The 18,199-nt window shown below is 35.7% G+C and overlaps 1 protein-coding gene across 1 annotated transcript in view; it reads right to left on the bottom strand.

Moving 5' to 3' along the window:
• SYNE2 (spectrin repeat containing nuclear envelope protein 2) overlaps nucleotides 1–18,199 on the bottom strand; it is a 430,300-nt gene that overhangs the window by 262,189 nt on the left and 149,912 nt on the right. The window contains exons 29-35 of the mRNA XM_043984057.1: nucleotides 16,635–16,782; nucleotides 14,830–15,440; nucleotides 11,012–11,191; nucleotides 9,844–9,994; nucleotides 3,852–4,010; nucleotides 3,239–3,400; nucleotides 1,769–1,870 (exon numbers count right to left, since the gene is read on the bottom strand). Of these exons, the coding sequence (XP_043839992.1) occupies nucleotides 1,769–1,870; nucleotides 3,239–3,400; nucleotides 3,852–4,010; nucleotides 9,844–9,994; nucleotides 11,012–11,191; nucleotides 14,830–15,440; nucleotides 16,635–16,782 (1,513 nt within the window). The remainder of the gene's footprint in view (nucleotides 1–1,768; nucleotides 1,871–3,238; nucleotides 3,401–3,851; nucleotides 4,011–9,843; nucleotides 9,995–11,011; nucleotides 11,192–14,829; nucleotides 15,441–16,634; nucleotides 16,783–18,199) is intronic.

The following is an 18,199-nucleotide window of genomic DNA, read 5'->3' as shown; positions in this document are numbered from 1 at the left end:
TGGAAAAAACAGAATTACAAAATTTTTCTTGACAAAGTAGAAAACCAAAGGGAACAAACTGATATTTTTCTCCAACTAGAAATTCTTTGAAACTTAAAGAGAGTGTCAAGACTTGTAGGAGACCCTTTGCACAGCCATCTATGGAGAGAGCTGAGGATCATTGTAGTGTGATAAAATAACAGTGCAGGTGGAGTTAGGAAGAGACCAGCTTCTCTGGCTGTCTCTCTGACTCATTTTTTGCATTTATGAGAAGGGATAAAAAATACTCAGGCTACTTTACTGGATTATTTTGAGAAAAATGATTTGTAAATCCCCAAAACACTGCTGTATGTATTTTATTTTAAAAGAAAAACAATGTAATGATAATAGCTATTATTTACATAGCACTTTAAGGTTTGCAAAGTGCTTTATAATAAATATTATCTTGTTTGAGCTTCACAATAACCCTTGGAGTTGAATACTATTATTATCCTCATTTTACAGATGAGGCAACTGAGGCACGAAGAGGTTAAGTGACTTGTCCAAGATCACACAGCTAGTAAGTGTTTGAGGAAGGATTTGTTGTTGGTCCTTTGTTCCTGAAGAGAACAGGGTGATATTGTGACGTGCATTGAATTGGATTTAAGTGAGGGAGGGCTGTTGTGCAAGGTCACCAACCTCACTCTCTCTTCCAGAGCCATCTGGGTCCAGTGGCAAGATATATATCAGGATAACTGGCGAAAACCTTGGATGTTTAAGGCAATTGGAGTTAAGTGGCTTGCCCAGAGTCACACAGCTAATAAGTACCTGAGGTGAAATTTGAATGCAGGTCCTCCTGATTCCAGGGCCAGTGCTCTATCCACTCTACCATCTAGCTGCTCTAGAAGGCTTTGTACTCAGATCTTATTGACTCTAGCACTCTATCCATTGCACCACCTAGCAGCCTCTGAAAAGAGTAATTAAAAGAGAGCTGGAGGGCAGCTAGATGGCACAGTGGATAGAACACCAGCCCTGGATTCAGGAGTACCTGAGTCCAAAACCGGCCTCAGACACTTAACACTTACTAGCTGTGTGACCCTGGGCAAGTCACTTAACCCCAATTGCCTCACTAAAAAAAAAAAAAAAAGAGAGAGCTGAAGGGGCAGTGAGGTGGTGCAGTGGATAAAGCCCCAGCCCTGGATTCAGAAGGACCTGAGTTCAAATCCAGTCTCAGACACTTGCTACCTGTGTGACCCTGAGCAAGTCACTTAACCCTCATTGCCCCACACAAAAAAAAAAAAAAACCCAACAACAAAAAACAAAACAAAACAAAAGAGAGCTGGATTTGGTGTCTGGAGAGTTTGGGGGAAAGTTACCTAAATTCTCAAAGGAAGTTGCAAGATGGAGATATAATAATAATAATATCTGTAGTACCCACCTCATAGGTCAGCTGTGAGAATTAAATGATATAAATACTGCAAAACTTATATAAACAGTATATAAATGTTAACTATTAATTTTATAAAATATTATATGTTAATATTATTTCCCACACACACAAGGGGCATTGAAAAATTCCTGACTTCAGAATAAAAAAGTGTAATCACAAAAATAATGTGCTTGATGAAAGAGAGCATAATTATTTAAAACCATTTTCAATAATTTGTTATCACCTGAAAAAGGTCAAATTAAAATAATTACAATTTATGTTATTTTTGAATGAAGAGAAAAGAAATAAATTGCAAACAAGAGCTTATAACACCGATGTAGCAGATATATGTTTAAGATTTCTAAACAATAACTCTTTTACCTGTAACTCGAGTGGTGGTTCACTGATTTGAAGAAGCTCTTCTATTTCAACTAAACTTGTACCAATTTTGGCAATGTTTTGTTCTTGGATTTTTTGCTCTTCCTAAAAATGTAAAGTAATAGTGGTATTAGAATTTCTTCTTTTAAATTTTGTTCATGTCTTATCATCCAAAATTTAATAGCAATTGCCAATAATAATAATAATAATAATATCTAGCATTCATATAGCACTTTAAAGTTTGCAAATATTATCCCACTTTATCCTCACACCTTTATCCTATCCAACCCTGGGAGGGAGGTGTTATTATTATCTTCATTTTACAGATGAGGAAACTGAGGCAGGCAGAGAGGTTTAAGTGATTTGCTCAAGATTACATAGGAAGTACCTGAGGTCAGATTTGAACCCAGGTCTTCCTGTATCCAGGCCCAGTATTCTATCCATTGTGCCACTTAGGTGCCTTTAATGGAGAAAAGAATTGGATCATGACATTTAATTTATAAAATATTTCAAATCGTTTCTGAAAGTATTTTGGTGGCAAAGGAGTAGCGTGTGTGTTAATAGAATATAATTTTAACTAATCATATATGTAATTTTAAATAGATATAGATACATATTTTTGCATGTGTATGTGTATATATATATACATATACATATATATACATATACATATACATATACATATATACATACATATATATATATATCAGGGGAAAGTTGACACCTCTGTTCCTGAATCATTTATATCCAAAAAAACAAATTATTGCTTTCATTATAAAAATTTTTAAAGCTTCATCACATTTTTAGAAACTTTGTGCACAATTCTAAGTTGCACTGCAAGTTTGATTCCTTGATGCTCCCAGATAATGGATTCTTTTAATCCCCGAACTTTAGGCTTCTTGTGTTCGTTTGAGGGAATATTTTATTTATGCTCCAAAACACACACACACACACACACACACACACACACACACACACATGCACACCACACACTATCCATGGAAACTTTTAGATGAGTCATGCCATGATAATGATAGTTATTTTTGATGGATTCCTTATGGATTTCACAAAAAGCACTAGCTTCTAGGATCAAATGAGATCAAATTTGTAAAGCACTTAGCACAGTGCCTGACACACAGTTGGTGCTTAATAAATGCTTACTCTCCTCTGCACCATCCCCTTCCATTGTAGGACCTATGTAGGGGATCATCAGGGAAATGGCAGGTTCCCTAATAGTTTTTTCCTTCCCACTATGAGGGATGGAATAGATAGAGGGATAGGTGATAGATAGATAGATTGACAGACAGATAGATAGATAGATAGATAGATAGATAGATAGATAGATAGATAGATAGATAGATAGATAGATAGATAATTGTTATAAGGCACCAATTTTGACACCCATAGCTCACATGTTATATTTTGCTTTAAGGTCATCTTACAAATGAACTTTTCTTATTTCTACACAGTTACCTGAAACCTTGTTCTTTCTGTATCATTCAGCTGATGGACTTCAACTTTTCTAAGCACCTTTTCAATCCATTCATCAATTATATTTGTGAAAATAAGAAGTTTTTCCCACAAGGCTAGAGCCCTGACCAGATTATCATAATAGTTTTCTGTCTTTTCATTTATCTGTCACAAATTAAAGACAAAATAATATTCTCAGTAATGAAATAATAGGAAAAACATCATTTTAGACAGAGAAATATTTTGAAATAATACTTTGGATTTATTTTTACTCATCAAATAATTATTTTTACTTATGAATAAAATTATCTGCTTGGCCTTTTCTTCACAGTCATTCCTCTGAGGAAAAAAATAGTGGCTGATTTGCTGCAATTGGCATGAATTTCAATGCAGTTGATCATAATTCCAGAAGCATTAAAAAAGATGTTCATTTTAAATATATAGAAATATATAGAAATACCTTCAAATTTGTGTTTCAGTAAATGCCACATTATGTAATATGCTATTATTCTACTAGAAGTGGTATATGGCCTAATTTATTCTAAATAATATTAGTTTCAAGAAGTATAATTGAAATAATACAGCAAGGTAGATTTCACAGTGATTTATCACATACATCAAGCCATCTGTCCACAATAACATTAGCCTCTTTCTCAAAGGGTGGTTCTGCAAAGGTTATCATTTTGTTTAGCTGGAATTGCAAGTTTTTGCAGATCTGGTTTATTTTTTCTACATCTTCTGAATGTTCATTAAATTCTTCTCTGACTGTTTCGATCTACAAAAAGAAAGACGCAAAAGTACATTTTTAAACCCTTGGGTATAAGATTATTATAACTTCAATTATGCTTTTTAAGACAAGTTTCAGCTGGCTAGTGTCTTACAACAAAGCAAAATTATTAAAACGTTATTTATATCCTTGAATATAGGAACAGGATTTCTACTCACTGTAAAATAGCCGACAGGTAAAGATTCTTTCTACTTGTCATTCCAAAACTATTTAGATATCTTAAATAAATATATTTTGTAATTAATGTAACTCTAACTTCACCTCAAAGTGCTTTCTGTTTTACCTGGTGAAATATTTGTAATTTTTGTAAAACTATCTTTCTTGCCTAAGTTAAATAAAATTCAATATCATCAAAAATAATTGACATTCTACCAGCTGTGTGACCTTGGGTAAGTGACTTAACCTTCATTTCCCCACCCCACCCCCCAAAAATAAGTGACGTTCTTTTCATCCTCTTGAAACTCTATATAAAACAAATCCCCCCTGCATTTCTCTTACAAGATAACTTAGGGAGTGGACTACATAACTTTCATCAAAATGAGGAAAATAAAAGCTGAAAGAGCAAAATAATACCCTAGTAAATTCAATACACTCAAAGTTAATTACGCTATTGAATATACACACTTCACAGTCTGCCAATGTGTAAAACTAGAAAATACTGACACCTAGTGCCTATAACCTCACCAAAACAAATAACATTTTCTATAGACAATGGAGTCTACTTTTACATAGGCACGGCCAATTCCTGGGAGAAAATGATGAGTAAGATAGGGAACTTTTAAAGAGAGACAGGAACCGTCTTTTCTGTTTTGCAATGAATGAGACTCTCACATAAAGGCAAAAAGACATGTTCTGACATTTCCTAAAGTTTGCTAATCCCCTGGCTCTCCATCTTTCTAGTATTTCTTTTCCTCTTCTGTCTCTCAGTGAGGTTGAGAGTTTGGCATTATGTACCAGATAAACACTTAGCTTTCTAAGGTTCTAAAGAAAGACATTCACAGCGGTATCAAATTTCAGTCACATTGATGAAAACCAGCATGATGATCTAGTCATTTTCTGGGTTTATATTAAAAAGCTACCTCAAGATTAAGTGAAAAGTTTTTCAAAAATCTTAAGAAAACTTAGAGGGGAAAAAAAAGTGTTTTTTTTTTCCTTGAGAAAAAATAAACAGTATTCAGTAGACTTGGATATCCAAATCTTCTACAAAAATTAAAAATGGTAATTTTATTGCAGCACTGTGAAGGGTTAGAAATGTCAGAAATTTAGTAAGTCTTTAAAAGAGGCCTACCGGGGCAGCTAGGTGGTGCAGTGGATAGAGCACCGACCCTGGACTTTAATTTAAAAAAAAAAAAAAGAGACCTACAGATGCTATTTTATTAATTGTTAAAGCATCCCTCAAAAAGGCTTCACATATCATGAACTCAATATGATAAGCTATTTAACTGTTTATGTACAAACAGGCATAGAAGGGAAGGTGGAGGCGGGGGAGAAAACGAGGGGAGAGATGGTGGAGAGGGGAAGGGGAGAGGTAGGGGAAAGAGGAGGAGAACATGGAGAGGGAAAGGGAGAGGAGAAAGAGACTTCCATAATGGAGCTAAGAATCTCATGTGAGGGTAGGAGATATAAAATATTTTTAAATTTTTTTAATTAATTTTTTTTCTTTTTCTTTTTTTTTTTTTTTTTTAGTGAGGCAATTGGGGTTAAGTAACTTGCCCAGGGTCATACAGCTAGTAAGTGTTAAGTGTCTGAGGCTGGATTTGAACTCAAGTACTCCTGACTCCAGGGCTGGTGCTCTATCCACTGCGCCACCTAGCTGCCCCAACTGTACCACCTAGCTGCCCCTAAAATATTTTTTTAAAGAAATAATATGTAAGAAACGATAATAATCGAAAAAGAGTAATAGAAACAAAGTCCTACTGAAGATTCTTGGAGGAAAAAATATCTTTTCCAAATAGGGGAAGACTTCACAGAGGAATTCTTAAAGGTAGGTTAGAATTAAAGAGGCAAATTAAGGGAAGAGAGGAGAAGACATTCCAGGCATATAACACTAAAGTTTAAACTTCTGCAACACTATTTTAATATAAATTTTCTTCTTTATTATGGACTTAAATATCAATATAAACACTTTAATACACAAAGATCAGAAAAGAGAGCTGTAGATAAAACTGTGAACTTCTATTACATACAGTTTTATACTATGTATTCTGTGCTAAACTGTACATAACTGAAAACTGTGTCCAATACTGTTTTCTTTATAATATATAAATGAACCCATGAACATTAGTAGAGTATTAGAGGTAGACTTAAAAGATTAAGTAGAGAACTAATCTGAATTGCTCAGGATTGGCAAATGTTCTTATCTTCGTTTTTTTTCTCTTTGGGGAATTTGCTAGTATAGTTACTTGATATTACTGGCAGCATAGGGGAATTTCAGAGAGCTGGGGGCCGGATTGGAACTGAATTAATGTAGAAGCTATTTTGATCTTACAGAGGTAAAAGGAGGGATGAAACCAAACCCATCATGGAGTGACTCATGCTCCCAGACCAACTTCAAAGGTATCCTAGATTTCTAGAAGTCTTTCTCTATTCTTTTTTTACCATTTATTTAGAATTTTATTTTTCCCCCAATTACATTTAAAAAACAATTTTAATGTCCATTTTTAAAATGCAAGCAATTCAATGTAATTTATACATGTGTAATCATGCAAAACATTTCTACATTAGTCATGTTGTAAAAGAGAACAGACAAAAAAAAGTTAAGAAAAAGAAACAAAAAAATATGCTTCAATCTGTATTCAGACATCAGTTCTTTTTCTGGAAATGGAGTTATCTTGGATCATTGCATTGCTGAGAAAAGCCAAGTCATTTACAGCTGGTCATCTCACAATATTGTTGAGTACATCTCATTTTGCATCAGCTCATGTAAGTCTTTCCAGGTTTTTCTGAGAGCATCCTGCTCATCATTTCAAAGTTACTGTTGCTAATTGAATTTCCCTCCATCCTACCCTCCTTAAAGGTATTTTGCTTCTGACTAACCCCTCCCCCAATCTGCTCTCCCTTCTATCACCTCCTTCCCTTATCCCCTTCCCCTCCTTTCCTGCAGAATAAAACAGATTATTATACCCAATTGAGTGTGTGTGTTATTCCCTCTAGAAGTCTTTTAAACCCCAGATGCCCCCAAGAGTAGTTTGGTTTTGTGGAAATATATTTTGATTTGGGGACCCTGCCTTTGGGCTGAGATTGAAAAACCTTAGGCCCTCAGGGGATTTTTCTGTGTAAGAGGGACTGGTGCCCCTCCCCCTCTGTTTTGGCTGAGCCAAAAAGCCGCGGGGGCTTTGTGGGATGCCGGGTCAGATGGCTGGGGGAAGAAGCCCCAGCTCCCTCCACCCTGAGGAAATCTACCCCAGAGATCCCAGGCTTGTTCAGATCGGCCTCTGGCATAGCCTGTGTGGAGGTCCCTGGGCGTACAGCATGGGGCACGGGCCCCTGGAGCCCTGGGTGTGGTACGCACAGGACACTCAAGCATCCCCCCGGGGCCACAGTGTTAGTGTGGCCAGCGGATTAGCTTGGAGTGTGTGGAGGCACAGGGAGCCCGAGATTTGAGGGGAAAGAAGGAACATATATACAGGGGAGAAGACAGTGAAAGGGGAGGCCGGAAGATTAAGAGAACAGAAGGATGCCGGAGGATAGAGAAAGCGAGAGGAGACTAGAGACGCTGAGAGGTCAGTGAGAAATAGACGTTAGAGACGCTGGGGGTGAGAGTACGTAATTCGGGGCTTTTGAGGTGTTTGTTGCAACGGTAAAGAGAGGTGACTACAAAACAGGGCAGGAGAGGAGTAAGAGACACTGAGAGGTCTGTGAGAGGGAGAACACTAAGGAGACGCAGGGGTAAGAGAGACACGCCGGAAGGTCGTATAACTACATTTCTTTACTCTTATCATTTACATTGGCTTTTTGTTTTTTGTTTTGTTTTTGCGGGGCAATGGGGGTTAAGTGACTTGCCCAGGGTCACACAGCTAGGAAGTGTCAAGTGTCTGAGGCCGGATTTGAACTCAGGTACTCCTGAATCCAGGGCCGGTGCTTTATCCACTGCGCCACCTAGCTGCCCCCTACATTGACTTTTATAAATAAATTCTGCTTTGATTATTTAATTAAGAGGCTTCTTAATCTTTTGCTTATCAATTTGGGAGCAGTGTGGAGAAATTTTTAAATGGCCCATACTAAGTTAATAGCAGTCAGATAGCTAGACAGTCAAAAGTCCAGATTAGTCCTCCAGATAGATTAGCCCCTTTGTTAGTCCCACAGTCAGATTAGCCCCAGGTAGTTAGTAAAAATATTTCTTACATTTGAATGGTGACCTCGGCAGGACTTACAGCCCAATTATAATTTTTCTAAAGTTGTAATTTTTCATATACTTATAATTTTTATAAGTACCATTATATAATTTTTTAAGATTAGATTAAGTTAATTTTTTTACAGTTTGAACTGGGTTTTTAGAACTTTCCCTAGTCAAGAACAACAATCTTGGAAGAGGAATAAGATTAGATTAAGGTGAAAGTGAGAAATAGATTTCACTCTACAGCTTCTGGCTATTTATTAGCAATCTTCTCTAGTGAAAAAGACAACAGCCATGCATAAACTCAGAGCCACAAGATAGTACTACATTACAGCCTTCTTTCAAAGAACCAAAAGCCAAGAGAAACAGTAATAATTTAAGCTTGAGACCTAGATCACAAAATTAGAAAATAAATAGCATTTCCCCATACCATAGAGGCTCACAACAATGCCATGAGATGAGATTTGCAAGTGTTATTACTTCCATTTTAGAGACAGAAGAATTGAGGATCAGAAAGCTTAAGTAAGTCACTTGCTTAAGGTCATCCCAGAACAAGGATCAGAACTCTGGGCTTCAGATTCTAAATCCTGTGTTCTTTCCAATAAACCAAGATTACTACTGGAGTTTAATTTTCAAGCCCTGGCTATAACATTGGGAGACCCTGTGGATATTCTCATTAATAACATCCTCAAAGCCAAAGATCCTAAAATGATTCCATTCACCTGCATTCATTTAAGAACTTAGTAAGAACCTGTTTTGTCCTTGGGACTCCAAATGTGCCCTTACTCTTTTTTAAAAACAGTATTTTCTTTTCTTTTTCTTTCTTTCTTTCCTTCCTTCCTTCCTTCTTTCTTTCTTTCTTTTCTTTTCTTTTTTTGCAGGGCAATGAGGATTAAGTGACTTACCCAGGGTCACACAGCTAGTAAGTGTCAAATGCCTGAAGTCGCATTTGAACTCAGATCCTCCTGAATCCAGGGCCAGTGCTTTATCCACTGCGCCACCTAGCTGCCCCCATTATTTTATTTTTCAATTACATGTAAAGATTGTTTTCGATATTCATTTTTGTAAGATTTTTAGTTTCAAATTTTCCTCCTCCTTCCTTTCCTTCCCCCCTCCCCAAGACAACAAGCAATCAGATGTAGGTTATATATGTACAATCATGTTTATATATATATGTATATATATATATATATATATTTCCATATTAGTTATGTTGTAAAAGAAGAATCAGAACAAAAGAGAAAAACGACAAGAAAGAAAAAATAACAACAAATAAAGTGAAAATCCCTTTACTCTTTTTAGCACCATGCTAACAGTTTAACATTCCTTTTCATCGATTCTACTTTCGTTTTTGCCATTTTATGCTGAAAAGCAAAGAAAACAAGGAGGAAAATAGTAAAATAATGCCCCCTTATTTTGGAAGAAAAAGTCAGCAACTGTCACCCAGCAAAAATGAACATGGTGAACTATGCTTTAAGAACTCACCTTCGCTATTCTCCTCTTCAGATTTTCCTTTCCCATATAAGAAGCCTGCAACGAGATCACACTCTCTTCTTTGAGGATCAAAGTAGTCAGAATACTTTTGCAATTCTGGTATTGCTTCAGGAGATCCATTGCTCTTTGGCACTGCTCAAGACTATGAAAGGGAAGTATTTAAACTTAGGTACATTTTCATTAACAAGTCACAATTCTCCCTTTGCCCAACTATTAATTTGTTCTGTCGCTTTTCAGTAATGTCCTCATCTTTATGATCCTATCATGGAGTCTTCTTGGTAAAGATCCTGGAGTAGTTTGTCATTTCCTACTCCAGCTCATTTAACAGATGAAGAAACTGAGGCAAACAGGATTAAGTGAATTGCCCAGGGTCACACAGCTAATAAGTGTCTGAGGATGGATTTGAACTCAGGTTTTCCTGACTCCAGGCCTGGCACTCTATCTACTGTGCCATCTAATTGGCAACTATTGATTATTTAATAAGAAGAAATTTTCCTGTTCAAACAGTTTCACAATATTAAGTTTTACCAACTTAAACTAAAAATTACATTTGCTACAATTATATTTACTTAACAGATTCCAAAGTTAACTACCCCACCAACATTTTCTTTGGACCAACTATACAGCTAACAGTGGTAATCTGTAATTAACTTTAGGAAAAAACACTAGAGAATAACTCTGATTTCCTTTTCTGTCTAAAATACAATTTCTCTAAAAGTAGTCAATCCTTAGCATTACTCAGGGGATTAATTCTCTATTTATTAACTCACAAAGACAAAGGTTTGTACAGTGACCATATTTTGCTAAATTATAGCAAGACACATGAGCTGACAAAGGGATGCTACTTTTGAAATGTCTCATTAACAATACATGTTGTTTCTGTAAACTGTGACTATCCAAGATGGTGTTATGTATAGTGTTAAGATCATGATTATTCTATCCAGATCTAGCCATTTCGAAAAGATGGAACAATCTGCTTTTAGGTAATCTAAGTTCTATACAAAGAATTTCTGGAATATAATTCATTGTCACCTAATTTCCTCCATTGTGGCCATTCGTTTAGTAAGAACTATTTTCAAACAGATAATTTTATGAGGGTAAGGATATTTATTCATTCATTCATTCATTCATTTATTTAGGAAGAGTACTCTTGCCTTACCATTCTTCAACAGAGGATTTCACATCTTCCCATAAACATGCTGTCGCTTGGCATTGTTGACTTGGAATTTCTCCTTTTCCATCTTTCAACTGTGGAAGAGAACTGGCCATTTTTCTGAGATAGTTTATCTCCTCCGCATAGTAATCCAGATCTCTCTCCAGTTTTGTTAATGATTTTATCCTTTGTTATGAAAGAAATTTTTACTGATTAGGGAAAGGGGAAAGGATGCATTTATATAGTGCCAACTATATACTGTGCTAAAGCTTTACAAATATTATTTAATTTTCACAGCAACCCGTTGTGGTAGTTAAGATTATTAACACCATTTTACATTTGAGGAAACTGAGGCAGGCAGAGGTTAAGTCACTTGCTAAGGGTCACACAGCTAGTATCTGAGGTGGGATTTGAACTCAGATCTTTCTGACTCTAGGCCCAGTACTCTATGCACTTATCTAGATATTTGACTAAAAATTAATAGAAATAATTAATAATTTCAATAATTATTGGAGTATAAAATAAACTCATGCAAATCATCAACCTTTCTCTATATTACCAAAAGAACCCAGCAGAAATAGATAGAAGAAAATCCACCCCAAATTACTATAGTATGTATATAATATCTAAGAGTCCAAGACATACACAGAAACTATATGACTACAGCTACAAAATATTCTTTATAGGAAGAATGAAAGACTCAGATAACAGGATTGGAATTAATTGCTCATGGTTGGGGTATTATAGCAAAAATTATAATATATAATTAATATAACAAAATTATAATACGTGAATTAATTTATAGAGTCAGTGTTATGTCAAACTACCAAAGGATTAACATATAGAACTATTTAAGACAACAGAATTCTCTGAAAGAACAAAAAGTCAAGACTCTCAACTGAAATACTTTTTAATGGAAAAGAAAGAGGCATAAGTGCAACAGATCTCAAACTATAAATACAAAGCAAAAATCATCTAAACCATTTAGTATTAATTTAAAAATAGAAAAGTTGATCAATATAGAACAGATTGGTGGGGCAGCTAGAAAGGAGTGGGGCAGCTAGATGGTGCAGTGGTTAAAGCACCGGCCCTGAATTCAGGAGTACCTGAGTTCAAATCCGGCCTCAGACACTTGACACTTACTAGCTGTGTGACCCTGGGCAAGTCACTTAACCCCCATTGCCTGCAAAAAACCAAATATATATATATAACAGATTGGGTAGACGAGATCCAAAACCAACTTAACATAGTAGAAAAATGTTCAATAAACAGGACACAAAGTTAACATGAATAATGGAGGCATTTATTTTGCTTAACTGTGCATATTAACTACAAGGTGGTTTTTTTCTCTTCTACTTTGAGAGGAGGAAGAGGATTGCAGGAGAGAAAATGGATTTTTGTTCATTAAAAAATGAAATTGAATTAAAAATGAATAAGGGAGAGGCAGCTATGTGGAGCAGTGGATAAAGCACCAGCCCTGGATTCAGGAGGACTTGAGTTCAAATCCAGAATGAGACACTTGACACTTACTAACTGTATAATCCTGGGCAAGTCACTTAACCCTCATTGCCCTGCAAAAAAAAAAAAAAAAAAAGACTAAGGGAAGACAGCACATAAAGGAGAGTAGTTTCCAGGAATGGATATTTGGGTCCAGTTTCAAATTCTCAGGAGAGGGGTAGATCAGCATTTCACAATATATGGCAAAAGAAGTTCCAAATGGATACATGACCTAGCTATAATAGGTCATTTAATAAATTAGAAGAGAATAGAAGTAAATACCTTTTATTACTCAGCACAAAAGAGTTTTTGCCAAACAAAAGAGAAGATCACAGAAGATAAAACAAGCAACTTTGGTTACATAAAATTGAAAACTTTTTGTGGAAAAAAAATCAGTGTATGATGCTGAGTGAGATGAGCAGACCCATCAGAATATTGTAGTCAGTATCATCAACATTATGTGTTGATAAACTGTGACAAATTTGACAATTCTCAACAATACAATGGTCCAAGATAGTTCCAAAAGATTCATGATAGAAAATGCTCTCCAAATCCAGAAAAAAATAAAAAAAAAACTGTGGAAAATAGATGCAGATTGAACCATACTATTTCTTTTTTTTTTTTTGGTTGGGTGATGAGGGTTAAGTGACTTGCCCAGGGTCACACAGCTAGTTAGTGTTAAGCATCTGAGGCCAAATTTGAACTCAGGTACTCCTGAATCCAGGGCCAGTGCTTTATCCACTGTGCCACCTAGCTGCCCCCGAACCATACTATTTCTTTTGTTTTTGATGCTGTTATTTTTATTTTTTGAGGTTTTTCCTTTTTGCTCTGATTCTTCTTTCACAGCATGACTAATGCAGAAATATGTTTAATGTGATTGTGCATATATACCCTATATCAGATTACTTGCTTTCCTGGGGAGGGTAGAGGGAGGGGAGGGAGGGAGAAAAATTTTAAACTAGAAATCTTATAAAAACAAATGTTGAAAACTATCTCTACATGTAACTGGAAAATAATAAAATATTTTTATAATTTAAAAAAATCAGTGTAGTCAAAAAGGGGGGAACAGTTAGCTGAAAAAAATAATTACAGCAAGTTTCTTTAATAATAAGTCTGATGTCCAAAAAATAAAGGGAAGTGATACAAATATAAAAGAAATAGAGCCATTCACCAATAGGCAGATACTCAAAGGATAAGAATGTCTCTAAAAGACTTATGTTATAGCATTACCGAGACCTGTCTGTTGAGAAGAGATGGTCACTGATGCAGGAGACAAACATTTTCAACACAACACAAATTTGTTTTACTTGACTACACATATTTATTACAAAAGAGGACTTTTAATTGGATGTTAGAGGAGTGTTGATGGGAAAGTGAGATAGAACATAAAGAAGAAAGAAAAGAAATGAATACCAATGTAATGTTTTAAAATCCATTAAAGAGAGCTCAGAAGGGGACACAGACAGGCAAAGCAATTTTGGCATGAGTAAGATAAATCTGATATGGATATAGCTATATACATATACACACATATATGTTTACATATAAATATATAACATGTGCATGTGTACATATACACATTAAAAATAAATAAGCTATATATTGTGGATTCATGTATAATTCTCTTTTTCTGCTCCTATTTGCATATGGAGTTATTCATATTTGTTGATAATTCTCTAATTCTTAATAAACTTTTAAAAAGAGAACCATTAATTTTTTGAGAAAAATTATATGTTATAATTATATGTGTATGTTTATGAGTATATATTTATACATATAAATATATAACAAAACATTTTAAAGCTATCATATTTTAAAACAGCATTTATAGCATGTGTATATGTATATACACATAGACAAAAATATAAATATTTTATATAGAGATATATAAAAATATAAATACATATACATACACATATACATAAACCAAGCATTTTAAAGCTCACTAAACACTTTCCTCACTACATTCCTATGAGGCAATACAAATATTCTTGCCTCTTTTTGATAGATGAAAAATCTGAGGTTCAGAGACAATAACTTGTTCACAGTCACATAGCTAGAAGCATCAGAACTGAGAAGTGAAATCACATATTCTAATTCTAGAGTCCCATGCTCGTACTACTAAACCATAAACCTACATTTTGGGGGGGGGGCAGGGCAATGAGGGTTGACTTGCCCAGAGTCACACAGCTAGTAAGTGTCAAGTGTTTGAGGCTGGATTTGAATTCAGGTCCTCCTGAATCCAAGGCTAGTGCTTCATCCACTGTGCCACCTAGCTGCCCCCAAACCTACATTTTTTAAGCTTCTAATAGATGATCACTACTCACCTCTGTTTCACTGCTGGAATTGTTGGATCTCTGAGGCCAATTTTATTGATCTGGTCCTGAATATACTTAATGTTTTTAAGGATCTCATTATTTTTGGCAATAAAAACCTCTAGTAATTGGTCTTCTTCAGTGAAATCCTCAGGTTCATTATGGCCACAGGTCCCATCTATCAGTTTTGAGAAAACTTCAGTGAGTTTTTCACAGCAAGTAGCTTCGCCCTGCTCAGCATTTTTAAAGCTTATATCAAGCATTTTCATACGCTGATCCAAGCATCTGGCCTCCTCTTTCATTAGTAGAATTTTTTTCTGCACATCCTCTTTTGTCCAGGTGTTTTCTTGAACCATAGGTACATCTGATGTTGAAAAATCTGTTGCAGGCTGAATAGAAAGTTTAACTGTTCTCAGAGAGGCCAAAAACTTCTCAAGATCTTTGAGGGCTAGTTCAGTGCTCTCCATTTTGTGGTTCATTTCTTCAAATTGAGTTTTATATTTTATTATAATGCTCTGAGTTGCATGAAGATCCATTGGATTAAATTCATTTAATGCATCACTGCCTAGATGTTCCAAATTACTACATAATTCAATTTGTTTCGCTATACTACTCTGGATATCCTGAAATAAAGGTAAGAAGACCTTAGAACACAGGCAAAGAAAGACAAATGGCATGTAACGAACAAGCAAAATTATGAGACTACATTTGACCTTGAAAAATACTCGGGACAGAATGGCACGTTCTAATTTTGTCATGTGAAATCCTTTCCAATAATTTTTTGGGGGGTACGGCAATGGGGGTTAAGTGACTTGCCCAGGGTCATGCAGCTAATGTGTCAAGTGTCTGAGGCCGAATTTGAACTCAGATGCTCCTGAATCCAGGGAAGGTGCTTTATCTGCTGTGCCAACTAGCTGCCCCACCCCTCCAATAATCTTACCCAAAGAAAGGCAAACCAATACATCAATAACATAAAAAGCAATAATAGCAGACATAACTGAAATGTTTGTGATTTTCATTAACTACATAGCACCTTCCCCTTCTTCTTCTTCTCTCTCTTCCCCATTCCTTCCTTCCCTAAAAACAAACAAAAAACCTGCCACCATATACAATAAAATGAGAGTTTGAAGAATTTAGATGAGTCAAATAATGAAAAGCAAAAATGTCATTGCTAAAGCCAATGTGTTAAGGATATTATGATGCTAATGTTAGTCAATGAACAAGCATTTAGCAGGCTCTTCCTATGTGTCAGGAACTATGCTAAGGACTAGGGATACAAAGAAAGGCAAAAGACAGTTCCTGCTCTAAAGAAATTCACAGTCTAAAAGATAACTGATATGATACATTGAGCTAACGTCAAAGTCTCCTGGTAGTGCAGAGGAAGAATGACCATAAAAATATGGGAAAATTTGATGCAGTAAGACAAAGTAAATATCAAAATATATCAACCTAGGTCATCTACCCCAAAAGTTGTAACTAAAAAGATTTAAGAATATAAATGGCATGCCTACATTAAGGAAGAATTCTCTGTCATGATGCTAGAATTTATATTTGAATTATTAATAAAGTTATATTTATTGATTTTTATTGCATGGCAATGAGGGTTAAGTGACTTGCCCAGGGTCACACAGCTAGTAAGTGTCAAGTGTCTGATCCAGATTTGAACTCAGGTCCTCCTGAATCCTGGGCTGGTGTTTATCCACTGCACTACCTAGCTGCCCCCTGCATTTATTGGTTTTAAACAATACATATCTATGAATTTGCCAGAAGAGATCATTCTTTTATTAATATATAGGAAGAAAAGTCTTCTTTTTTACCTTAAGATTTTGGTAAGCATCATCAACACCAACTAGATTAAATTCTTTTATGTCCATTTTATGGAGAAGTTTTTCTGAATCACTGAGGAAAATAACTTCTTTTTCTATTGGCAAAACAATCCTCAATGCAGCTTCTAAGGATTTCATCCTATGTGAAAATTAAACACAGGCATAAGATAGAACCACAGTTGCAAGATCTCTCTTGGAAAATAATACTACAACAGTTTCAGTTCAAATCCATATTTAATTGCCTACCTTGTGTAAAGATTCTATAAGAGGCAATGGTTTATAAAGGCAAACTGAAAAAATCCTGGCCTCAAGGAGCTTACTTTCTATTATTTCACTAAAAACACATATAATAATACATAGAGACCTTTATATACTAAAAACTTCTCCTATTCCTAATCCTCAGGCAATAAATAATTCTGGATAGACTTATCTTCAATAGCTGAAGCACTGTCATGGCACTGTAAGTGGGAATCTAAAGTCATCAACTGTACTGATATGCAATAGAGTTGGGTTATTTTTTTTAAATGAGCCAGGATCAGGGTGTCAGGAGAAATTTACTGAGGTTAATACAAGAAGCAAAAGGAAGATTTACCTGGAGTCTTATTTGTTTCTGTCTGTGCTCTCTAGCATGTTTAGGTTTATGCTTTTTAGTACTGAGAGATATTTTTTAAATGTTATTTTAACCACTGGGGTTGAAACCTTTCTGAGGCAGCTAGATGACACAGCTGAAGTCAGGAAAATTCCTCTTCCTGAGTTCTAATCTGGCCTCAGAAACTTACTAGCTGTATGACCCTGGGCAAGTCACTTAACCCTGGTTGCCTCCATTTCCTCATCTGTACCATAGGTACATCTGGTACCTGAAGTGACAAACTACTTCAGAATCTTTGCCAAGAAAACCTCAAATGGGGTCACAGAGAGTCTGATATGACTGATGACAAGAAACCTTTCTAAAATTATTTAACACTCTCCTGAAATTTTAAGTAGATCTTTTTTTTTTTTTTTTGGCGAGGCAATTGGGGTTAAGTGACTTGCCCAGGGTCACACAGCTAGTAAGTGTTAAGTGTCTGAGGCTGGATTTGAACTCAGGTACTCCTGACTCCAGGGCCAGTGCTCTATCCACTGTGCCACCTAGCTGCCCCTTTTAAGTAGATTATGATGAGCATAACCTGATCCTATCATGATGACTACGAGTCATTCCAAAACTTTCTGTTCCCCTTAAACTCCTAACTTCATCCCTAGCACTCAATTGTAGATGACTTAGCTTCTTCCAAGATTGTGATCCAGCAGTCATGCTCCTTCTCTCATTCATCTTCAGTCTTCCTCTTCACTGATTCCTTCCTACCATTCACTAAACATATCTCCCAACTTGAAAACATTGTTTTCCCTTCTACCCTATCTAGCAAGTGTTTTGTCTGTCTCTACCACTCCAGTGCCTACATTATATGTGTTTTATGGCTGAACTTCCTCATCTGCCCCTTTCTACTCAATACCTCTTAATTTGGTTTCTGTCCTGTTAGTAATATTACTCTCACAGATGAAGTTGGTGAATTCCTAAT

The sequence above is a fragment of the Dromiciops gliroides genome, chromosome 2, assembly GCF_019393635.1.
Source record: "Dromiciops gliroides isolate mDroGli1 chromosome 2, mDroGli1.pri, whole genome shotgun sequence".
Classification (NCBI taxonomy): Eukaryota; Metazoa; Chordata; class Mammalia; order Microbiotheria; family Microbiotheriidae; genus Dromiciops; species Dromiciops gliroides.
Note: the sequence above shows the minus strand (reverse complement) of the source record. Positions and strands in the feature narration are given on the sequence as shown.